General features: G+C 33.6%; 1 protein-coding gene across 2 annotated transcripts in view; it reads right to left on the bottom strand.

The window, feature by feature from the left end:
* Window positions 1-27,427, bottom strand: part of Fur2 (furin-like protease 2) — a 1,527,485-nt gene that overhangs the window by 59,593 nt on the left and 1,440,465 nt on the right. For both annotated transcript variants that reach the window (XM_081733991.1, XM_081733993.1), the window contains exon 6: window positions 20,700-20,859. In XM_081733991.1, coding sequence (XP_081590117.1) covers window positions 20,700-20,859 — 160 coding nt within the window. The remainder of the gene's footprint in view (window positions 1-20,699; window positions 20,860-27,427) is intronic.

Here is a 27,427-nt window from a genome sequence, read left to right as displayed (position 1 = left end):
GAGGTCCCAAGTTTGATTCTTGGATAGATGTAAATGAGATTATAAAAAGACGTACCTAGCCAACTAATATCAAGCATATTTACATTCATTTGCTTATGGTTTTAATTTAATTTAATTTATTGACATATAACACTACAGGCACAGGCCTAATTACAGTGTTACATAGTATATACATTATACAGATTACAAGGATTAATAGAACTATTGGTAATAATTACATTCCGCTTACAGAATTAATAGACTTCTTAAAACTATTTAATGTCCACTGCCACTACGTCAAGGTTTGAAATTTTCTTTAACTAACTTGTAGGTTGCACTAACTCTCCATATAGGAGATCTATTTAAGACGTTTGTTTTCGCTGTCGTACAAAAAAAAAAAAAAAAAAAAAAAGTATTTTTCGAATCAGTGCGCAATTTAGTGGATGGTACTTGAATACATATTTGTTCTTTAAGATCAAGACAGTCTATTTTGCCATGAAAGAGTTTGTGCAAGAATAATAAATATTTCTTCTCCTGAGTTCTAAAGTTTCAAATTTAAAATTTTCAACAAGGTTAATATAGCTTTCAAATTTCGGGTAGAATTTTGTTTTCTTAAGAGTAAGAAGCTTTAAAAACAAATTTTGAGTACGCTCAATCAAAGATGAGTATTTTTGTATATTAGGATTCCACATAGTATTACAATATTCTAATTTCGACCTAAAATATGCATAATACAGCACAATTAATGTTTGGTCATTTTGGAAATCTTTACTAACTCGATAAATATATCCAAGACTTTTGTAGGCTTCTTTGCAAATAGTTTCAATATGTTGCATAAAGGATAATTTTGAATCAAAAAATAACTTCCAAATTCCTTATAAAATCAAGCTTTTCCAGTTTTTCCCCCTAATAATGAATAATCATATTGAATATATTTTTCTTTTCTAGTAAATGTTAAATAACTGCATTTACGAACATTTAACTTAAATTTATTCTTTTTACATCAAATTTCAAGATTTTGTAAGTCACTCTGAAGTTCTAAACAGTCTTGAATTGTTTTAATTCTGTTGAATATTTTAAGGTCAGCAGCAAAGAGTAGATTTCTAGAAAATTGAAAGCATTCAGGAAGATCATTTATCGCCAGAATGAAAAGCAGAGATCCCAGATTCGAGCCTTGAGGGACTCCAGATATTGCGTGAAAGATTTGAGATTTGTGATTTCGATACAGTACAGTTTGTTTACGATTTTGAAGATAGGAAGCAAAGTATTGCAAAGCTGATTTCGAGAAGTTAAAGGATGCTAGTTTGTTTAAGAGAATGTCATGGCCAATGACGTCAAATGCTTTAGAAAAACAAGTATATATGACATCTACTTGTCCTTGCTTATCAAGTTCCTTCGAAATGTAGTCTGCTATTAGTGCTAGATTTAATACAGTAGATCTACCCTTCATAAATCCATGTTGACTGACAGACAATGCAGGTTTAATATGATTCATTATTCGCTTATGCAATATATATTTATACACCTTGGCAAACGCACATAAAATAGAAATTGGTCGGAACAGTTCAATGTTACTAGCTATGTTCGTTTTGGGTATAGGACACATAACTGACTCCTTCCATTTTTCAGGAAGGTACATGTCTTTATAGATAAATTAAATATAATATTCAGAGGTTGTAAAAATGTATCTGAACAGCCTTTCTCAATGTACGTTTGGATCCTATCTGGGACACTTGCTTTTCGATTTCAACTTCTTTATTGCTTGTTTTATTTCTTTTTCGGATATGAGAGGCAGTGAAAATATATCAAGAAGAACACCGGAACGATTCGTGTGAACATTTGAATCAAACAAAACATATCTGTAGTATTCATACCAGAATTGTAACAGAAAATAGTATTATTAATATGATATATACATTAATGATCCTATTAATATCAAAGTTTTGTATCGTTATAACATACTGGATGATGTTAGCGAGATGCGTATCTTTGATACATGCAACATGCACCCACTGGAAACTAGCTTTCTCGACGAATTTTTGGCAACATACCGCTGAGGACTCATTGGTTGACGCCATCCATCAGTTTGGCTAACGCAGACTATAGTAGAGTATCAGGAAAGGTTTATCAGGAAAATGTAAACAAACATTCTGCATAACAGTTCACCTTATTTTCTTTTTCTTTATTTTGTTCTCACACAGGTACTATATTATTATTTCCGTAACCCAACTTTCAATACATCCTAATTACTTTGAGCCTTCGAATATCAAAACAATATAGGTTCAAGTAATAATCTATATGGATACCAAGTGAAAATGTAATTTCTTTCAGTAGGTAATATTCGCATTTTACGAAGGCTTTCACCACCATTTTCAATTATCTAAATTAAAGAAAGCATAACAAATAATTACATGAGTATAGCTTCAAGCTATTCTTAATACATATACCGTACCTAATGAAACTACTTCTAAACAAAAGAAAGAACCTATGTTTTTTCTTTCTTCAGCTAATAAATTGACTTCCACACTAATGAAACAACGGTAAACGAAACTCTATAGATTGTAGAAAGAACTTGGATGCACAATTTCTGTACGAGTTCTCTTCCTCATACAAAAAACTAATCACTGTAGTCAACTCACGTAGCATCAGACGGAGATAGGTGGGTTCGATTGAGAGGAATTTGTGGCTTTATTACACTTGTTGTTTGCAGATCGTTTTCCAGATCCGAAACGCCTTCTTCTGTGGATCTCTTGTATGATTCGTGCCACGCCACATCTCGAACGCTGCGAGGAAACCAATGTGACTAGATATACTGTAGAGGCTTTGCCAGGGGCAACATCTCCGCTAAACGAATATCTTCTAACAACGAGGTCAGACGAGGCCACAGGTTAAAAAACGAAAGAGAGAGAAGGAAAAGTCAGTGAAAAGATCTAGTGCTACATTTATCAGCTACAGAGAATGTCTAGTGAAAGGAATGGCTATACTGTGTAGGGGGGAGGGAGATCAAAAATACAAACCCGCTCCTAGGGCATTTTGTCAGTTGAAAGAAGTATCATCCACAACTCAATCAAGCTGTCACATGAGATTTCTTATTACTCTCTGTCTGTGTGTTCTACGTCAAGAAATAATATTTTCCTGAAACTGTGACTGATTGCATATGTCTTAGTCTCGGGCAGCATTACCTAATTTGGAGAAGTTATGACTTTTGTCTCAATGAAGCAGGACATAGATATCACAAAATTCTCACGATTTAAATGTTACCTATCAAACTCGAGTGCAATTTGATTTTATATTATATATATATATATATATATATATATATATATATATATATATATATATATATATATATAGATGTTCATAAATCATGTTTAGGTTGCATTAGTTTAAGTCACATGGACAGTGCTAAAGTAAATGGTCAAACAAATTCCAGCATCAATTGTTCGAGTGTTGTCAAATAAAAATCGAAGAGCAGCGAAGACCTATTCCATTGTTAGTTATCACAGTTTTGATATGAAAACTAGTCTTGTCTTTGTCACAAACAAGTTCCTTATCATTGAAGGTGGAAAGAATTTATTAAAAATTTTAACACATGTAGAAAATTAATAAATAAAAGAGCTAGTTGCACTGGAATTGCAAACTGATATATTGAGATTGAAGCTCGATATTGAATTCTATAAAAAGGATTACCATCTTTCCTCTGCATGTGTGTTTATCTTTCACTAACATAATAGATTATTATTTAAAGAAAAAAACAGACACAACGACATTGTATTTGCAGTGTTTAGGCCTTTCTGAATGCGAGTTCTCTTTCCCTCCCCTTCGTTTTTCATGATTGGGTAGCACACTTAAAATCGTGGCTTTTAAGATTTGTTCTTTCTGGAGAAAGGGAGGGGGCGGCATATGATGCTATTGCACGGGGCGGCAAATTGTCTAGAGCTGGTCCTGTTCCTAAGCGTGATACAAATACTCCTAACAGCGACATCGTTATCAGACATATGTATTCAGAACGATACTGAAATGATGTGTCTATTTAGTTTGTAAAATTCAATGACGATCCTAAAATGGAGTCTCTGATACATTTGTTAACTGTTCGAAAACTATACCTCGTGGGAGATTCGGGTTCGTTTCCCGGCGGAAGCTTATGTGGTTCGGATTCCACGTTAAGTTTGTTTCATACAGCCTCGCTGCTGCAAGGAACGCTAAACTTAAAAATCAAATCAAAACCAAGAAATATACTGGAAAAAGTGTCCCTAACCCATCCACTAAAAATTCTATACAAATAATGAAAAAACACTCATCATTCTCTGCTAGAAGTCAACCCACTATTTATATAAAAATGACCTCGATTTACTCTGTTCAAGAATAAAAAACAATTCTCGCCTATGTTGATAGCACGTCAAGTATATCTTTGCATATTTATGTCAGCTCGAAACAAAATCACCAGAAAAACTATAAAAAGTGAGTACTTCAATTGTTGAAGATTATAAAGAATTGACCTTCCAATTATCATTTATCAATATCATGTCAATCAGGAGTGGACATCTAGAAAGCAGAAACGAAATGCATATTTGTATTAGCAACGGATTACAAATTAGAAGCAAATACCCAAGAGCAGAATTCTGGTTTGAATTTTAATTCATCAATATTTTTGCGAACCCTCCCATACGTTGCGTTTAATCAGCAATGAAAACGGATGACACAGTTCAAAATTGATTACTAGCGGTCGTATGTTGTTTTGCTGAGTATAGCAGTCCGTTTGTAATTCAATATTGAAGGCCAGACTTACTACAGAGCAAACAAAATGTCAAGCAAAGTGTCATTTTAGCTGCGATCAGGGTACACATGAAAACAAACGAAAGAAAAACAATAACTTTTGCTATACTCGTTAAAAAAAAAGGCGAAAAAGGTTATTGGAAAATTAAACAACTACGTATTGAGTATAGTAGGTTGTAAAAGCAATAATTTGTTCAGAAAATATATTTACGGAAAAGTATAGCTTTTTGTGGTCGTGGTAACTTCCAATTATTACTTTGGAAGAGTATCCACAGAATTCTATGTATAACCAAAAAGAACACTATCATACAACGGCGCCGACTTTCCAAAATTTATGTGGGTGCATATCAAGGTGGAACGTTTTTTTTACATGAGAGTCTCGATATTTTTTTGATTAATTTGTCTTTAGTTAAAATCTTTTATGAACGCTGTCATAAAGGGCTGTGCTCGATTCACAATATAGTTTTTTTTTTTTTTTTTAAATCGTGGGGACTGCCTTTGACTAGGTCAGAGACAAGCAAGGAAAGGGGAGTGTGTTGCTTGGTTGCCTTTGCATAAACACATTTGAAACAAACAATTATATATTAGAAGTTTGAAATTTCAACTTCCATCTCAATGGTCTAATTGCTTATTTTTTTCATAATGGCAAGTGAGAAATATTTATTTTATTTTGTTTCTATCAAACTAAAAATGTTGTGGGTGCTGGAGCCCCGGGGCATCCATGTAGTCGGAGCGCATGCTATCATAGCACTTGTAGAAAGATGGCACCTTATGAAGCTTCCTCTCTATTATAGAGTTAGAGCTCCGGTTTGACATCCGGTGGGAGTGGCTTTGTTTCGGAACCGACGTATTTCCGGACAATGGTTCCATATTTCAAATTGCTTCTTTTCTTATTGTCCATCATCCTTTCTAGTTTTTCTCAAGGTAACGGGAATTCTTGCTATAAAAGCGTTAATACCTCTCAAAATATGAACGGGTATTATAAGTAAATAGGCCTAGCCTCTATCACGAGAATTCACAACCATCCCTGTCGACAAGAGGAAGTACGGGAAATAATGAACTGGTGACCAGCTTTACATAATATTCATTATAATAAACTACAGCTTTACATATCTATATTTAAAAACTAACGCCGAAATTTTAATGAATATTTCATGTTAAACGTCAAAACAAAAATTTCTTGTTATTTGTAATAATTTGATTTCCTGAAATGCTACAAGAAAATGGATTACAAAGCAAAAAAGTGTACCCTATATTATATAATTACCATACTGGGCCTACACATCGATTCTAACACGTTTCTTTTGGTTGAATTTCACACTGCTCGCAAAGTAATTCGTTTTGCTTACTTATTTTGCTTCTGCTTTACTTTTCGTCTTATTGGTATATATATACATATAAAAAAGTTAATTAGTACAAATTTGGTGAAAAAGTTACTGTTCAAATATGGATAATGAACGCACACACTAATTAAATCTCCCTGAATTACATACATCTGCATGTCTTCTCTATGTTCCTAGAAATACAATTATGATGGACTTCTGGTATTAATTTTTTCATTTGTTTATTTAAGGGTATTTTTAATATTCATTTTGGTATTTTACAAAATACACTGATTTAATCTACTTTTTAAACCTATTTACCTCAAGATTTCAGCGAATATTTCTCCATCTTAGACAATTTACAACATGTTTCTTCTGTAGACATAGTCTGACAGCCTAATTTCAACAATCAACGACAGTGGGAAAAGAAACGGAAGAAAGTCAGGACCTATACTTAAAGATACCAGAACAATATTTAACTAATGAACTAAAGAAAATACTTGAAAAGAAACCTTGGTCACGATGGCTGGCCACCGGATTCGAACTTGAGATCTCCCTATAGGGAAGCAAGAGCGCTACTGATCGTACATCCACTCACTGATATTTACCTACGCCAAAATATTTCTGTACGGGATAACAAAGTATAAATATTTACGAACTTCACTAATCAATCCACCTAGTCAAATAAGGATGTTAAGTACAGTGTACATGTTAGTACAGACAAACTCCATAAATCTTTCCGAAACTTGCTCACTGCTGAGAAACTCAAATAAGTTTGTCTTCACAACATAGTAATCAATGAAGAACTTGGCAATTACATTCGTGACTAACCGTTCTGTTCGGAGAACATCCCCTTGAAGGCAATGTATGGCTTTTGTAAGCAACGTGTGTGTTAAGGTAATACTGAAAATGCTTTCAAGCTTTGGTTCGATCTTCACATCTTGAGTAAGGCGTCCCACGAGAATTCAACTCACAAAGTAAACCAAAGCTCATCTTTGGGCTGTTTCCCTCAGTTTCTCAAAAAAAGCGAACGAAAGAAGAAAGTTCTTTTGTTATATTTTCTTTCTGTTTCCTCCTGTCCATCCACGGCTTTGCTCTTAAGAAAAGCGCGAATGGCATTTTGGAAACCTTTCAACAATCCTAACTGAAAACACACTTTACGTGAGATAAAACGAATACAGAAGGTTTTTCCTTGAAACATCTATAACGTACACTTCTGTAAATCTTAAGATTTTGATAACTAATAGTTTACGTTGCAATTTTAAATATCTACAAGAAGATACGCTACAAGTAACCCTTAAAATCCTTATTTTGCCCCATGTGATCCAATTCGGTTTTTTTTTTCAAGTTTGTTGGCTTGCAACTTATTTTTCAATCTTCTCTTTTTCTACGCAACTATGACTAGTTAATGAAAATCTATAGTTAACAAAACGTTTATGTTAAGGCAGATTTATTATAGACTTTTGTTTTTTTTTTGTTAGAAAAACCTTGGGTTCAAGTCACATAGAAAGTGACAGACGAAAATTTTTACTGGAGCAATATAACGAAAAATCTGAAATATTTTATCGAGGAATTGATTCTCTGAATTTGAAATATAGATTTTCTACCGAACTGAACTCACATAATCGTATTTTCTTGCAGCTTTTGACATTGGCAGACGAATTTCTTAAGGTTAAATTATTATAAATTTGTTACATTTGGTCTTGATTTTGTGTTCCGATAAAAATACTTAAGATTTACATCTCACACTAAGCTCAAAACATGGATGCAGAGGATGGTGGCTCACTGGTGGAGTGCGAGTGGTCCCTAGTCCGATTCCCGGTCCCGCAAGTTTCTGGAAGTCATCATGTCCGTGGATTTTCCCGGGATACTTCCATTCCCTCCTACATTTTCATTCCACTAAGTATATCATAATCATTGACCTTCCTTAATTATTTTAGCCTCCTCCTTTATAGCCTACAGTGTCCTCGTGGAACGTAAAGGTAGAAATTTCATTCTACTAAATTCATGTCTTATACAATGTTCAAAGGGGACGTTAAACTTAAAAAAAAAAAAAAAAAGAAAAGAAAAAGAAAGAAAGAAACGCCACTCAAACACCTTCTTTCCTAAATCCTTACGTTAAAAGTTCAAGCAAACTATAGCAAAATAAATATTACAAGTTATCTTAGCATTAAAACAAAAGGATTACGTACAAAAGAAATAATTTATATAAGAACCGTGAATACACGAAGCTATCAAAAATACTCCAAAAAAGTTATTAAGGAATGAAAAGAATACACTCATGAAATGTGTTATATCTAGGAGAATTCAAGCTGAAATTAGTCTTACTTCGCTTGCTTTGATGGCATAATATTGCGAAAACTAACGATGGTGACTGTTGATATACATTTGCATTCTCATAAAAAGAGAGAGAGAGACAAAGAGAGAAAGAAAGAAGATAGAAACGGCAAGCAACACGAAACAAACATGCCTGCTTACATTATCAACTCCATTTTTTATCCTGCATACAAATGCTTTTGTCAACATTCTACCGTTACTATTGTTCTTGGGCAGATTTGTCCGTGCGTTCTGCTGTATACGTGTGAAGATGTGAAGTCATCTGTCATTTTTATTGCTGTCATTTTTTCCTAGTTTTGGTAGTGGCTATGTTTAGTATTTCGGCCTCCCAAGTCTTAATTTCTTCAACAGAGGAAAATGAAAGTCGAGCTGGAGTGTTATTGTTTTATTTACGGCTCTCAGTCTAACAGAGCCTGACACACAGGAAGTACTTGTCTCTCTTTTTTTCTTTTGTTTCCGTCCTTGCTGTGACGTCACGCAGGTGAAATGCTTTTATAACGTTGCATTCCGCTTCTATTTTGCATCAACTTGTTTGGTTACGTGACAACTGGACGTTGCTACTGTATGGGAGAGTTTGAGCATTTTGAATTCGTGCAAACAACACATGCAGATCAAAATATCTTTTAAACTCTAAAATACAAGAGTAAAGGAGCATTTTTCTCTATGAATGCCCATTTTTTGGTTTGTTATTCGTGAAGCTAAGAACATTACATCCATTGTGTGCAGTGAGATATCACAATGCTTCACTGCAGAAAGTGAGATCCTTGTCATGTCTCCTATATAAAGGATGAGAGGAACCATTCATCTAAGTGAAGACGCAGATAGTGGTTTTCTTCAGTGACACATGGCAAACTATTATTCTATTTATAATACAAAAACATCTCAATATGTGAGTGGCGCTAATATGCAAACTTCAAAACATTTACAAGTTGGTTTGGATACACATCTAGCCGAAAATAAATACATAAACATATTTCGATATTCTTAATCCTTCTTAAAAACACAAGATACCTCTATCTGTTAGTCACGCTAGTCGCATTAGTTCACAGTCAGACTAATAACTGTCACTAGCTGCCCTGTCTTCTACCTCACATCAAGAGATGTCGCTAGCGTGCAGGCAATTAGCAACGAGCCGAAGGCTTGAGGGGGACAACTGGTTCTTTTATTTTTTTTTTTAAAAAGAAACTTCACAACTCGATCATTGTTAATCTTTAATTTAGTCAGCGTTTCTCAAACTTTTTTCAAGTAGAGACCAGTGGCAGACCTAGAAGGTAGGTAACTGGGGGGTGGCAGCTAGAACCCAGACTATAACAGGTATATCATAAGTTTACTATAAAGTTTCAAAAATATATAAATAATAGATTAAATTATTTTTTACACTCAGAAACAATGGAGGGCTAGGTCCCCCGACCCCTAGCTAGATCCGCCACTGGTAGGGACTACTTTTGTTTATCAAAATGACAATATCGTATGTTTGGATAACTACGAAGGCTAAATGATAATTAATTCACATTCATGTAGAGAGTACATTTCATTACCACTCTCGCCCCTGATAAGTGTTTGCTTATAAAAGGATTAATATGATATTACTGTTTCTGCATCTTGAATATTAGCTAATCCGATTGTCTCGAATAAAACACTTTTTGTCATGTGTAACAAAAGTTCATTGGAACTGCACATAACTGGGTTATCTTTATGTAATATACAAATCAATGTTATAATTTAACAATAATAACAGCAATATTTAACTCAGAAAACATACATATACACATATAAAATTGTACAAAGGAAACTAAACAAACTGAAAACGATAACAAATATTTTTATGTTCTGTTATATGCAAGGTGTCGGATGGAAATTAATATTTTTGTTATAAGACACTATGTTCTACTTGATAGTATACTTTAACCTTTGACCATGAATAGGATTTCCAAGGAAATAGCTGGCTTTCAGCGAAATGCTGTAACTGAGATCCTAATGGAAATAAGATACACCTCATGCAATAGAGTAAATTTTTAAACATAGCAGATACGTTTCGGCATAGCGTACTGAAGTGCTGTAACATGTAAAACTTTATAGTCCTTGTTTTCGAATTTCTCCGGTCATTTTTTTTTAAGAGCATACTGTTTCATTTCAACATATCTTGGCCACTTTATGCTGATCGATCAACATTTTTTCTGAGAAAAAATAGTTTCTAAGTTTTATATTTACCAACGTCAGTTCAGCAGGTGAAAACATGTAGTCTTATTACAAGAGAGAGCGTATGTGTGTGTGTACGTGCTATAACAAACAAATACGTGATAATCAGTGAGAGCATGGTACAGTTGGACCTCGATAACGAATTCCTTAAAAACTTGATTGTTTCACATTTCCTTGAACTCTCCATTAACACAATGTTAAAATAATCACTGTAAGTTGAATGTTTAAAAATTAAAACCTCGATAACTCGACTTTTCGTATCTGTGAACTTCTACAAATCGAAGCTTACCTCTATAAGTCGAATTTCTCTTGATATGACCTCGATAACTCGAAGCTATAGATAGCTCTATGCTTTTACGAACTGTCATTATTGCTAGTCCTGTCATTGCTAATAAGTACTGTAATTGTGTTTTACTCATGTCTAGTATTTTACTTTTACTAGTCATCTTATTTAATTTAAGAAACTTTCACAATTTCGAGTTATAGATGTTGAATAAACAGAACTTCGAGTTATAGAGATTATATAGTTCATTTTTCATGAGGAACGCGGAACCTCGTCATCTCGAATGTTTGTTGTGGCCATCTTGATAACTTGAACATTAATTACTCGATAAACTTAGTATCTCGAATTTTTATTTATTTCTTTCAGCCTCAAGTTATTGGGGTCCCAGTGTATTAATTTTTAATGCTACAGAAAAATCTTGAAAATTTATTAAACAACTTTTTGCACTCCACACTACGAGGGTTATTTTATTAAAAAGTCTCTCCTAAGCCACCAGAAGAGAAGCACATGAGATGACGAAATGGAGATAAAACAAAGCGGTCATTGGATGTCGCCTATTTTCCACACTAATTGCTAGACTCCCCTATTAACTCTTTGTGGAGTAGCGAGTGTCAAAACATATCAAGTGCAATCGAAGTGCCCGCCAAATGTGAACGACGCAATATTTTTTTTCCAGGGGAAGGACATTATACAGCAGGCATTCATTGTCAAATGAATAAGGATTACAGCGGGAACTTTATAAGTGATAGTTGTGAACACGAATGATTCAGAAGGTTTCAAGAAGGACTTGCCGTCGTACTCGACGAACGTAGCCAAGGGCGGAAATCTATGGTGGCTGACGACCTTGATCAACGTGTGAATTATGTGGTTCGTGAAGGGCGTAGATTATTTCTGAATTGTCTGATCTTGGAATTTCAGGGAACTCAACAGCCGCCTTGAGAGCTCCTCCGCGGCTAAGCGGTTAGCGTACGTGCCTTTGGCGTGGGAGACCAGAGTTCGATTCCCGGCGAGAGTTCAGGCCACGTTAATCAGTAGACCACGTCTCATATAGCTTCGCTGCTGAAAGGGACGCTAAACTCAAGTCGCAACTCAACAGCCGTCTTGAGAAATCGACTTACAACATGTAGTTCACAACTTTTCAAGTTTGAACTTTTCATGAAATTTTCCAACACTAGGTAGCACTGATATTTTTCACAGCTTCCATTTAAAAAGTACACAAAAGTTGGGAGAGTCTCAGCTCTGTATATGCCTCTAAGGATTCGAAAACGCAATACAAATGAGTTTCACTATTAGAGGGCAAAACATTGAGAATTACATATAAATAAAGAAAAACACAGGGCTGAGTTCCATGATACTAGCTTTCTAGTGCAACTGCAATATTGATTGTTTCCTAGAAAATTAGTGCCTGAATCAAATAAATAATAATAAACTGATATACTTTGTACTGTATGTACTGTGATGTATCAATTCTTAACTTCTCTAAGCAAAGGAACAATTATGCATCTATTATCATAATTCTACAAAATTATTAGCATTACACAAAAATTGTCCAAAGAATACGTATATAAAGCAATCGATAGATCTTATCGATATGACCGAAATGATATGCTTGTGTGTAAAATCTCATGGGTAATTTTCTAGAAAATGAAGAAAGTAAATCCAAAACTTTATGCTGTACGAGAAACATGCCACTTACTGAGATGAAACTAATATTGAAACAAACCTTCATTATGGCACTAGCATAACAACAATATATGACAAAGTGCCTAAAATTATCATTCGCCCTTATTAACTAAAATACATATATGAAATGATAATTAAATGAAATATTTAAGTTTTACCTTCCACAGTTATGTCGGCCGGGTTAAAGGAAACTGTGATGATGAGCACGGGCGTCTCTGGCGAGGAGACGAGGGAGACGCGTCCCCCTCAATATTTTGAAATACAAAATATTCAATATTTTATTCTAATTTAATTTATTTACTAACGACAGACTAACATAAATAATAATAATTATATTTATTTGTAATATAATATTCATGCTGTGAAGTGTTATAACAGAGTTCTTTATATGCCTCAGAGGGCCCGTGAAGGTAAGCAGAAAGGTAACAAATGGAATCGAAGATAATAAACACGCTGGGCTAGGTAGTACCATTTAAATAACTTCTTTTGATCCTCCCCCCTGAAATTTGACATAACAGAGACGCCAGTGATTGATGAGAAATGAATTAAATAGTGGAATGAATAAAGTGAGAGGAAACGGAAGAACCCCAAGAAAACCCACGAACACGTTGTTTGTTCATCATAAGGTTCACTTGGTGCGAACTGGGATCGAACCAAGGATTCCATGCACCAGGGGTGAATGCTTTACAACTGAGCCACCGTGGCCCTAAAATACACATGTACGACACATCGGTCGAAGAATCACATTGAACTTAATAAAATGAGGGTAAGTTTTCTGGCGTAGTTCTTGAGAGAATATTTTTTAAAAATAAATTTTATGATGCTAAAAAGTATGTCGTTCATTCCATTAATTGAGAATTCTTATTTTACTGGAAGAAATTATTTATGTATGTACTGTTGTATTTATCAAAATACGCTGTTAACTTACAGATTGTATACATTATTACTCTCCTTGTTCGAGTGATGACACATGTATTTTTTTTTTTTTTTTTTTTACGCACAATACTTTTAAACATTCTTCTGTATTATTAAACACATATAAGATACTTCTAAAAGTAAGGACTATGATCTCTCCTTCATCTATTCTCCTTATATACGAATTTCTTAGGGTTATTATTATTATTATTTTCTTAATTCATCATTTCGTGAATTGGGATATAATAGACACACATTAATTTAAGAAATATGAACAAAACCTTTACAATCGTTTTCTTGTTGTTTTTTTTTTGTTTCTTTTTTTTAATATTGAGAAAAGAATCTACTTTCATATCATCTTTTAATTCTCTTTTCAGTAAATCTACTTAGTAATAATTAATATTATATTCAGTGGCGGCGCATGAGGAAAATTTTATCCATGTGACATTCCTCGTGAGCAACCACTGAATAAATCCTAGTGACAAGTATCTTTTTTTCACCTATTAAAATGTGTGTGTCACATAATTCTCTCTGCACGTACAATTAACGAACGGACAAGAGTCCAAAATTCGCTATACGTCTTCACCCCGTAAAGATACGTAAATTCACGGATCTTTGGTATTGCAAGACACTTTTGCCTCTAGCTAAAAGGTACAAAAACGGGAGCAAGTCATGGTATTTACTAAGATTGAATGCTACAAAGGGAATGCATTTGAAAACAAGTCTTTCTGTAAAATATGAAAAATCAGTTCAAATTCACTCTTCGTTTTCAAACAAATAATCTATGACAAATTGTTTTCCTCAACAAGTCAAATTAAATTAGACTTAATTTCGTTTCATTTCCGTTTTTAAAAGTGATGAATTTTCTTCAATTTTTCACCGCTGTGGAGATCATTAGATGCTTAATTAGCTCCGTTCTTCAAAAGATTTCTCGGCTTTCTCTTTCTTTCCTTCTCTGTCTCTCTTTTCCATTTTTTTTTTTTTTTTTTTTTTACATAATCAAAACTAATTATGTAGAACCACTCGTGCATGAAACACAAACACCAACACTTTTTTTTTCCGAAGGTTGTTAGTTTCAAGATACAGAAAAAATGAAACAATTTGAATGATATATTGCTATTCATGACACTTTATCAACTTCCAAATCAACACGGCGAGACTTATTTTAAATATTGCCTAAAAGCAGGAAAAATCAATACAATTACACAGCAGTGGAAATGTATTTGAAAACGTTTCATACGCATACTCCGATTAGAACAAAATTTATACAGAATGTGAGTGTATAGAGGTCATGAAGATAGAGGTTAACATCGGCTGAGGACAGGCTGATCTTAGTATCTATAAAGGGCATGTTGACACGAGTACTGTAATTAAGTGTGGATTAATCAGATTCTGCTATTTCAGGATTACGATAGCAAATGCCTATTGTGTAATAGTGACTTCGAATGTAGCCATATAGACAGAGTGCGAGAGCACAGATGATCGTTTCGCAGAATTGATGCTCGCGTGGATTGTGATGTGTAAGACGGGAGAACTAGAAATGACACGCAAACGATTAGGCTAAATCGAGGCAGATGGTCTAGGATCGAGTCAGGGACCACAAGTCTCTCCCACTGAGTCACCGTGGTCCTGTATGTATGTTTTGTGTTACGAAAGGTTGACATTTGAACTCCACCTTAGGAAAAATGAAATGAAATCTTTTTAAGTTTTACGTCCCGTGCTTATGCTGGCTAAGCTGAAGGAGAATGAATGAAATGGTGGAATGCAGTGGAAGAAAACGGGAGAACCCCGACAAAACCTACACATACAGTGTTTGCCCACCACAAAGCTCACTTGACGCGATTTGGAATCGAACCAAAGACCCCATGCACCAGAGGTAAACGATCTACCATTGAGCCACCGTTCACCTCAGGAATAATTGTAAGTGTACAATTTTCAAAAGCAGGAAATACAGCACTGGTTGGTACCGCAAAATAATGTTCAAAACTACACATTTCTCTTCGAGGGAGAAAGGATAGGTATTGGATGATGAACAAGATGTATCGAAGAAACAGTATACATGATTGAAATATACATAAAGAATGTTGCAATATTATGAACGATCATAATGCGTGTCTATCTCTCAAACAAAACCATTTCACTTCATCAAAACTCACGTGAGATGTTATCCGTCTAACTTAGATCGTGCATCGTGCTAAAATTAATACGAAGCCGTTTGTACTTTATACTTATATGCTGCTAAAACCTGTTCCACAACGCTCACATGAATACAAGACTTGAGGCTCCGCCACGCAACTAATCAATCAAATAAATGATGGAACAACAGAATTACTAACAATCTCCTAAAGCAAAATAAAACTGCAATACACGCCTACATATACACTGTTGCAAATTAATCTCGCACAATAGGATTCAAAGCAACAGTAAAAAGTTTTTTTTTTTTTTTTAAATCGTGTAATCGATATCAAATTAAACTTCCGGAACTATGCTTGGAGCTGCACAAAGCCGGACGATAAAAGAATAATTTCTGATATAAATAGCGGAACTGAAAAGACCGATACTTGACTTCCTGTTTGTCTTGGATATAAATGCTTTTCATAATCCCTCCGCTATCAATAGAAGTCAATATTATACTTTAAATAAAAGGAGTTTTTTTTTTAAGCAGGCACATTGAAATAATTTCAACAGATGGCGAAAGCTGATAAAATCTGTTTTAATAATAAAACAAGTTAATCTCCCAAACATTGGCGGATAACAGAGAGCGCAAATGCTAGTTATCGGTTTTCTGAATCACGTATGTCCAATAAACAGATGAAACACAAAAGGATTTTATACCCTGATTACATTAATCCGCTCATTCTATCCGTGCGGACTGAATGACACAGTTCATGCATGCATTATTCTGAAAGTCGGTTACAAAAAAATCAATACATTATTCCCATACTTCACTCACTAATAGCTAATTAATGAGAGAGGTAATAATTATAAAAAAATATAACAAAGAAAACTTCATATTATTATTATTATTTACATTCATAATAATGAGAAACTAATTATACAATATTATTAGCGTATATGGGACGGGATGTCCAAACATGAGGCATACCAATCAATAGATCTCACTGAATGAATAAAACGATATGTAGCAATGTCACGTGTACACCACGTCAAGGAGTTTGGTTAGTATGGCGTGATATTTTCTCAATTAACATCTAAACTGCAAGTAGTACATTTTTTACCATTACTAGTTTTAATAGAGTAAAATATATTCTCGGAGAGCTTAATTGATTGCAGGAAACCGGTTCTCACTATCTATTACCGTTTTTACTCTATATCGATGTACGTTAAAACCGGAAGTTATGCCATTTCCAGTTTGAATTTAGGGCCTGATACCACGCTTCACCAATTATAGCAGAAAATACATGTTTAGAGGAGTCCATTGTTTTTTCTCTCTCTCTCTCTCTCTTTTTGAAATTGATTAAGGAGTTCAGACATAGCATAATGTATGTGCCTCACTTAAAATTTGAAACAACGGATATCAAGTTTCTTAATCTTACAGAGAATAGTAAGGCGTAAGGCTTGCTGGAAAGAATTTAAAAAGAAGGAACTACAATTTTTATCCTTGAATAATCATTAAAGACTGGCGCCGAAGATACTTTTCAAAATACAATGAATATCTACTGAAAAATATAAAAACAAAACAAAACAACAAAAAAAAAAAAAAAAAAAAAAAACTAATTCTACATAATGTAATCTGACTTATTTCTAGCAAACCTATAATAAAGCTGTTCGATAGGATACGACGATAATTGCTGGGAACGGAAAGGCAGTACTCAATGCATTCTAGACTTTTTTGTGCGAAAAAAAACCTTAGTAAACAAGATCCTAATTTCTTAGAAATGTATAATTTACGCCAAGTTTCGCCCTGTACTCACTGCCATATAGCCATTTGGAAGAAAAATAATTTATTAGTAAGCACTTAGAACATTTGAAGAAAAAAAAAACTGGAATAACCTAAATTCAGCTGAAACTTAAGAAAGGAAACTGAAGGCGGCTGCTCTACTTACGAACAACATAGAACATAAATAACAGCTCAATAAGCGAAAAAGACTTTTTCAGAGATAACTTTTCCGCGGCTCAAAGTTTTAGAACTTGGATCCAAAATGTTTTATTGTTTCTTTTTCCATTTCATCCTTTTTGTTCTCAAGTGAACTCCAATACAAAAACTAGTGAACCTAAGAACTCCTAGGAATCGACCTATATTTCAACAGAATTCACTTTCTTTCAGAGGAAGAGAAAGAGAATTCTTCCTTGAAGCATATGCGGGAACACTGCCATTTCTGCCTCCAAAGACCACCCACCTGCAAACCAATGAAGAAAGAGTTTCGAAACCAGATCCACAGATTTAATAACCATAAACTTCCACCACAGCAATGAATACCACTGACGTATTTTAACTTAAGCACTATCGATGAGAAATGATGGGATTTGTTTCCAATTTTTGTATTACTTACTAACTTCAATTTTCAAATATCGATCCACAGGATAAACAACGTAAGATTTTAAATTACAATTTATATACCACAAAGAGACGCTAAAAACGAAAGTTATAAAAAGCGTCCTTAACGATGCTTTTTTTTTTATAACTTTCGTTTTAAAACGATGGGATTATCAAAAGCCTGGTTTTGCAATGATGAAAAAAAAAAGTTACTTAAATGATCTGAATCTTTGTAAAATTAACCATACATTCTACGCTGCTCCAGAAATGCGCATTTTCAGAAACCTGTTGCTGCATATGATCTTCAATGTCGAAGCAATTCTACTATTATTTTTACTCTTTGGCAGTCAAACCTCAGTACTAAACATGAGGATGAGTGAAGTTAGGGTAAAACCTTCACCCTCATAAGAGGTGAATAACAAAAATCTTACCCGCTGTTCTGAGAGCAAGTATTATTCAACCTAATTCAGCCTCGTTTGCCATCAAAGCCGCGCCTTCAATTTCACCTTCAAAAATGTTTAACTACTTATTTCACAGATTTAAATAAAAATGAGTAAGATTAGACCTCTTGAACAATATTCGTATGATGATGTCTACTTGTGTTGCAAAATTTGGGTTGCAAAATATTTAATGGGATTATTTTTACGGACAAGACTTTAACTTAGGGAATATTTATATTTTTCTGTCTATTTGATAGAATTTTTTCGAGACTTCTCGCTTCTCTCCCACAGACAACTTCCTTAAAACACCCTTTCGATATTTTGTAACCTCCTACGTCATACACAGTACAATTTCTTTTCCCTTTCTTTCACTACTTCCGTCTTTTTTTAGTATTTTCTTTTTATTCTTCTCTACTACTTCTGCTTTGAGTAATATCATTTCCCATCTCTTATTATTTAAATTTAGTTCATCATTTCAATTTATGCCACATTTCCCATATCTTCATTCTTCTTTTCTCTTTGTTCTCTATATTTCCTTACTATTGTTTGTTCTCTTTTCTCAGAAATTATCACCAAGGTAAAATTTAATTTTATTTATTAATCAATTAACAAATGTCTCATATGTTCCTGAAGGCAATATTTTGCATTGCCCCTTCTGCGTCCTTCACATTCTTTGCCTCTTCCCATCTAGAACACACACTCAAACACGGTTTCACTGTTCTAAATTAAGAGTGCTAAAAGCAAATTTCATGTCTCAAACTTATATGGATATCTCATTGCAATAATTGCAACTCTCATTTCAGTCTTTCCTAATCGAATTTCCAACTCTTTTTTTTCTTCTTCTTCTTTCAAGTTCATATATTGTATATAACCCAGGAACAAGTGTTTGGTTAGTATTTTAAAAGTCAAGTACACGTACCAAATTTTATGTTTCTAACGTTAACGGATTCCAAGATACGGAATACCATTACAAAAACTACCCCCCCCCCCCCCATTGTCCAAAAATGCTTCCTTAATGCTATCTTATGTCTCAAAATGTACGTACTGTCCAAGTAGTTTGACCTAAGCGTTGATCAGTCAGTCAGACATTGATATATATATACATGTCTTTGTGTATGTAATGGCGACATTACCACAAATAATGAAAATGCGTTATTAAGTCATGATTATTCTTCGCTTTTAAGATCATTAAATTTTGTTGTGGCAATAGGATGTAAGTGGATGTTACTCTACTTAAATTCCCTCAGACATATTTTTATGAATGATAATTCTAATTTCTCCTCACAGTACTATGCTAAGAGTAACTTTCATTTCCTCTCTTAACCCTCTATTCAAACTGGAAATGGTTGAAATCAACGGATCTTGGTTTCAACGTTGATTCACAGAAACTGAAACGGTAATAGATTCTACATTGTGAATTGTGTGGTTTGATAGACTCAACGTTTCAAGAATAGGTTTCACTTTCACCTTTATCCGACTATTAAAACAAGAAGCGTCAGAAATCTACTACCTTTCCCGGTCTGAGTATGGATTTCCATAGAGTAAAAACGGTAATTGATAGCGAGATACGGTTTTCTACTATGCATTCAGTGTATCACGAATTGGTTTTATCATCACCCCTATCCCTCTATTTCAAGAGAAAATAGAAATATATGATTTCCGGTTTCAACAGTGATTGCAATAGAGCAAAAATGCTAACATAGCGAGACGGCTTTTTAATATGGATTCAGCGTTTCAAAAACTGGGTTTATCTTCACTCCTATCCCTCTATTTAAAGAAAATGGTAGAAATCTATGATTTCCGATTTCAACACCAATCGAAATAAGGCAAAAACGGTAATGAATAGCGAGAAACGGGGTTTTGTATGGTTTCAGTGTCGCAGAAATACTTCAGCTTTTTTTTTTTTTTCCTAAGGAAAACTGGAAGCTGTACAAATCTGTATACCTTTTGCTTCTAATTCTGATCCTCTTAAAGCAAAAACGACAATGTGTAGGGAGAAATTTCTTTCTTATTCATATGGATTCAGCATTTTAAGAAAATGTTGCATCTCGGGCATCATTCTTCTGTTACAACAGGAACTGATAGGCTACCACTTTCCGTTTGAATATTAAATTCTCGTAGTTTTGAAGTCAAAGCGTAGTTTTAGAATGTGAAACTTCTTCTTTTTTTTTTTTTAATATACTATTACATTCATAGTGCACGTTAGAATAGAAAGCACAACCTAATAACCCGACAAAATAGAAGTATTAATGCATTCATGAACTTACCACCAATACTAGCGTTGTAGGCAATTCCAACCCCACAATAGCTGTTAAAAGCTACAGCTGCTACTTCTCCAGCACAACGAGTTCCATGCTTGTTATCTCCATTATCTCTGGGCATAGGGTCATCATCGTTGTCATTGATGTCTGTACTTGCCAAGCGATCCTAAAACAAAGAAAAACATGTACTTATTACTATGGCCGAATTAAACCTTTTTGGTAATTTCAATGGCAGATCCGTTTTTTAAGAAAAAAAAATATTTAAAAGAATATTAAACCTAAGTGTATTTTTATAGAATCTACGTTTTATGAGAAACAATTACTTTGAAATTTAGATTAAAGAGATAATGTCGATAATCTGAAAGCTATATTTTCACTAAAGCTTTAATACTGTGCTTAAGCAGGAGTATGGCTCAATAATAATAATAAATAATACAGGTAGTTGAAGTTACCAAAAACTTCGTTTATGACATCCATTGCAGCGTCTTTACAATTATAGCAAATGGGTACATTATGTTATGTGGTGTATTAAGGTTAAGTTATTTTAAAGAAGCGAGAGGGATCGAAATATACTGAATTGTTTACTTTGGGGTCTTATATTAACAACTGCAACATTGGAAGGGAGACGGTACTCTATGTTAATCCATCCACCCACATTGCACTCTAGTAGAGTGTATTACAATTATTCATATTCTAACATAATGTTATACATTTATCAATCTTGGTAGTGTTTGGTTAAGTGGGTTTAATCCAATTTCTCATGACCCAATGCGATTTCTTTGTAATTCTTATCTAGCTTTTCTAATGTGTGCTATTTGCGGTCGATATTGTCAGTAAAGTGTACGAAACTTAAGGACAAATATTTTATTTATAAGTATTTGACGGAGCTCCCTCGTAGCTGTCTGGATAGCATACGTGACTTTGGCGCGGGAGACTCGTGTTCGATTCCGGCGGGAGCTTACGTGGTTCGGATCCCATGTTAAGCTGTAGGTCCATGTCTCATGCAGCCTCGCTGTTGAACGGAGCACTAAAATTAAACCTATTCTAATCTAAGTAGCCTATTTGAATGTCAAGTAAAACTTTGAAAAATATGAAGTTTGGTAATTTTAGGCTTTTTTGTTACAGAACAAAGTATATAAATGAATATTTTTTTGTATTCAAATCTGTATATGTGAGAAAATTAAATTCCATAAACAAAATGAAATTCAGACAAATGTAAAAGCGAACCAGAAATTTTTATTAATACTATACTATTTAATTTTACGACTTATTTGTTAAATTATTTTTTATTAAGTAAGTTGCTTTCTCTGTATGTATTATTTGAAATTACTTTCTGTTTTTCATTTTTTTCTGTTTTGGAAAAACAGAAGATTGCCTAAGTTGCAAGTGTCATACAAACAAACGTTCTAATGGGGACAGGGGAAGGGAAACAAATATTTCTTCTTTGATTGTATTAAGCATATCAAGATAATGTTCATGCAAATTTTCCCAACTACTGCTACTGCTTTGGCAGAAAAAGTGCATTTAACCACTTCACCTTCTAATTTAATTATAGGTACGAGATATCCTAATCTAAACTGTAATTAAATTGGCTTTCTTCTACTACATTCTATATGCCTAAGCAAAACATGAAGAAAGGATCTAAAGATATATTTATTTTGAAAATTTTCCGAAAAATCTCCATGTTTCAAATTTTGTATTGTTTGCTCGTTCTGTTAGTTTTCTTTCTCGTATTTGAAGACAAATAGTTATATCAACAACAGCCTAAACGTTTCATTTCGTATTTCTGATACCCCCCCCCCCAACTCGCAGGTATCCGGTTTTTCCCCACTCTACCAGGAAATTTGCAATAAAATAGAGAACACAGGATAGGAATAAGGAAATATGAATTTTCATTTTTTTCCCCTCGGGTACTTTTACAGTTATCAACGCGAAAGTATAATATACCTTTCTAACGTAATCTTCAATCAACAAAATTGACAAAAGTTTTCGGAAAATTTTCAAAATATCCCTCCATTATTTCCCTTCCGTATGATACTGCATATATTAGAAAGTCTATTTACTAGCAAAAAAAAAAAAAAAAAAAAAAAAAAAAAAAGTAAAGCTCGTACTTAATCCAATTACAATGTGAAAGTTTTAAATACCATTTACATGAACAATATTTGACATGGCGAATTCGATCGAAGAACTGTCTCTATCAGAACGTTTGCTTAAATTTTTAACAAAATGACAGATATATATCATTTCATTGCTCCACGAGATAACCCTTAAGTGCAGTCAGTCAGGTATTTAAATACAAGAACTTCACTAAATTGTAAAGAGAATGACTGCATACACCTGGGTAATATTACACGATCAGTGATATTAGTGATGTTACTTCCAGTTAATATTACCTTTATGTCAAGATTAGTCCTTATGGTGTATATATATATTAGCTAAATAAAGAGGTTCTGATAAGACTGGACAAATTATGAAGTGAAAGTATGTTTAAAATAGATTTTCATAAATAGATCTAGATTTAAGTGAGACTCAAGATTTTAAAGCGTCTTCATTTCATACACCCTTTTCACGTCAAACTAGGATTAAGAAACTCTCAAGTATCCAACTCCACGCTGAATTACAGATCCATGTCATACATAAGTTTGGTTCTGAAAAGGCCGTTTTAACTGCAAACTGTCCAGAAAAGCTACATCGCAAAATGGTCAAATAAAGCCTTCGTGCTTTCTCTTGAATAGAAGATAGACAAAGATTAAAATTTCTGTTTATTTAGTGTACTGCACCTTGTTTTAACCTGTTGATACAGTACTCTCTTCCTGATACCGTTCAGATATTTCGCGCTATTAACGCAACATGTTCGTTCTCCTTTCAATGTTTTCTTCTTCCAGATATATTAAAGTTCATTTTAGGTAATTTAAACGGGTAATCCAACCTGCTATTTTCTTTCTTATCCTCTACTGTGGATTACCAGATATGTTCCTATTACTTTACTTTTCCACTCATGGTTCACACAATACTCTTCTACACCACATCATCCGAACATCAATTCTCCTCTTTCTGTTATCCAAATTATTATAGTCTTACCTATGTAAAAGTAATGTGTTCAGCAATCTCATTTCCCTATCTGCCTTTAAACTCACAATTATATTTAGTAATTAAGTTTATAATAAAGGCTCATGCTTAATATATATATATTATGTCGTAGGATTAGAAATTAACATTTAATCCATACGTATTAATAAAACATTGTAATATTTGAAATAGATTGGTGAGTAGGAATATGCATTTGATCAGTAAGGTTTGAATACATTAATAAAACTGAACCTCACTACTACTGAGAAAACGGTCTTAAAATGTTCTCTGATGCTAAATTTATGTTTGGTAATAGCTGCTTTCTTCTACGATCTTTTTTTTTTTTTTTAAAAAAAACTTCACCGCTAAATATGCCTACTTCGCTGGTTGAATATGCTGTAAGGAGTAGAGTACTAATGGCAGGAAAATCTATCATACTACAATACAACAAACAAGTAATAACATATCTGACGTTTATACAATTATCTCATGTAGTACTGTTGAAAATGCCTATTCCAAACGATCAAATGCAAATTTTTCACTAATTGATTTCAATATTACACAATTCTCTTATAAGAGCATTAATTTCTAATTTTGTACTTTGACATAATCATCGAAACAGGACTGAATTCCTTGTTGAGCACAAATATCTTTACCCTACACGCACAAAAAGGCAATTAGAGAATAATCACTATTGTTTGGTATGCCTTTGAAACGTCACAATAAACTACCGTAAACACATGTCGTCCATAAAAATCGGTTTGAGTGCACATACAACAATGACGCTACTTTCACAGTGAACACAGCTCATTAGCCAAACATCAAACGCGCTTGGCGTATATAATCAATCCGTAGTTTTTAAAACCCTAATGTGAACATGGAGAAAAAAGGCCACAAGCACATGGCCACAAAGACTACGAAAATTACGTTCATACATACACAAATATATTACAAACAGCATTTTTTTTTTTTAGAAGGGTCTAGAATGTTTATAGGAAGTTAACATATTTGGAACAAATTTACATCAATGAACTGAAAAAAAAAAAAAAACTGATTAAATTTCAAATCCCCTTGATGCCCATGCTTTTATTCACAATTGTAATGCATTTAAATTTCAGATTAACCAATTTATCAGGTTAATCCCATCATTTGGAAGAGATGACTGGACATAGAGTGACCTATTCTAATGAATGGAATGTTAAATAGATTGACACTTATATAATTGTGTTTTGTACCAGTTAATTTATATAATTATGACTTGGTACATATATGTGTACTTTTCTATTTTCACTAAATAATGGTGAAAGAAAATGGTTTATGAATAATTAATCACACATGAGAGAACATGAACCCAGATTAGCAACAATATATACATAGTAGTATTTTTGTTAAATTTCTATTTTTAGCTGCATGCAACAGACCTAATCTAAGTTACAAAACTGCATTGCGCTACGGGAAAAATGAAGCAAAACACGAAAGACAAAATTTTAGAGATAACTGAACGGGACTCTAGGAAAGGATATTATATATATATATATATATATATATATATATATATATATATATATAAAGAACTCCCTTGTGGCTATATGATTAGTGTACGTGCTTCGGCGCGGAGATCTGAGTTCGATTCCCGATCAGAGTTCATGTGATTCGAATCCCACGTTAAGTTGTAGATGCAGGGCTCGTTAAATTCCGAGTGCCATATCGTCACAACGACTGGAAATATGAGCCTGGGGCCTAGCTAAACTAAGGCCAAAATATGAAGGCCCTGAGTATCAAACTGGAATTGTTAAACGTGGTGCTTGGTTTTCTGAACTGAAGCCTAGGATGAAGTTTTTCGAGTAATTTTATATATAAAATTCAGCTTACATATCTATTGAACATCAGTCTGGGCGTGGAAAATCCACACAACAAGAATTCATTTTATTCCGAATATGAGCACAGCCGGGACGACTCGATCGCAGAGATGAAATTAAAAATATCCGAGTTTTTACGTTGGAAACAATGTGAAACTGGAAGGCTAGATTTTTAGGGTATTACACATACTCAAAAACATCGGAATTTCTACAATAAAATACCGACAACTGGGAACAGGAACAGACAGTACGAAAGGTGCATTAGATTTTCAATTAGTTACAGCGAAGATCATAAAAGAAAGCAATTGAATTTCAATTTATGAGTTAACATTTGTATCTTTTATAAGAACATCCACAAATAATTACGTAAATCAGTTTTAGGTTTCTGAAATAAGATTATCATAGAACTGTTTTAAGTGTTAAAATATACTTAATCACGAGACATGACAAGACAAGAAATTAGGTTTTCCTATGAACATTTAACAAAATATGCACAAATTTCAATTGCCTAGCATTCAATTGCTGCAAGTATAGTAAACTTCTTGAGATCAAGTTAGCATTTTAGCATCCATCTAGCTTCGAAATTAAGTCTTTCATCCTATATTTATTGGAAGCTCTTCCTTCTTAGAAACGAGAAGTTAGCTCCCAAAGTTTGGCGCTGATATTTATTTGCATCTTACTTACCTCAGAAGTAAATAAAATACATATAAAATAAAATATATCAAAAATTAAAGATTTGAAGCTTGCATATGTATCATATTCTAATTTTCCAAATGTACTGATTTTTACACAGATTAACGTGTCACAAGAATGCGGGGGGGGGGGGGATATGTAGAGAAAGTGTACAGATTTTACGAGAAGATTCTGGATTACAACAACCGCGTCAGCGGTCAGCGTTAGGAATCCAGTGTAAAAGAATCAGTGGTGCCAGTATTTAAGATTTTAACATGGGAAGGGTTGATTTTATGTAATGAGTATTTGATGAGAAAAGAATAATTAAATAGAAAACAACTTCATTTTTTCAAAAATCGTAGTAACCCGCCGGGTCATTCGCGTCAAGGTAAAACCGCCAGTGTTAGATAAGCAACCGATGTAGAGGTAATTCCACATTTCCACTCCAAATTACAATTTTGTTTGCAACGAAAGCTTTCTGAATTCATTTGCAAGAAGTTTGAAGCATAATGAAAAAAAAAAAAAAGTCAAACGAGATTGTGATTATCAGAGTTGGAAACATTGAACATTGCTATGAATAGTTAATGTGCTGCCATCTATAAACTTACTTTTGATAAATTGACCTATCGAACCTTGTAGTTTTGCAAGGTAATGTGTACAGTCAACATGTTATAATATTGAGAGTGAAATTGTTTCGAAATTGTGTCGGGAAGATGAGAAGTTAAAAGTGTATAGTGTATTGTGGTTTGTATAAGGAAACGGGAGCATTGTGAGTGTGTGGTTAATATTCCCTGATTCTAAATTTATAACTTTTTTTTTATTTGCCATTTTCGATCAGACGACAAGGTGAGTATTGGTCACCCACTTAGGAATGGCCCCGACTCCTATTAGATCATCTGTGCATGTACTTATTAATATTTGTTTGGTAATTGATTTCTACTTTCGATTTTGAGACTAAATGAAAACTTCAAATTTAAATCAAATTATTATAAATTAAATGATTTGTGGAAGAATAGCTAATTTTCGCCTTCCGACATTAAACCGTGATTGCGAGGCAATTTCACCCAGGAATCGGTTTGTTAGTTGTTATTATATTTATATGTTTTATGTTAAATTAATTGTAATAATAAATTT

The sequence above is a fragment of the Thermobia domestica genome, chromosome 12 (genome assembly GCF_964235325.1).
Source record: "Thermobia domestica chromosome 12, izTheDome1.hap1.1, whole genome shotgun sequence".
NCBI lineage: Eukaryota > Metazoa > Arthropoda > Insecta > Zygentoma > Lepismatidae > Thermobia > Thermobia domestica.
Note: the sequence above shows the minus strand (reverse complement) of the source record. Positions and strands in the feature narration are given on the sequence as shown.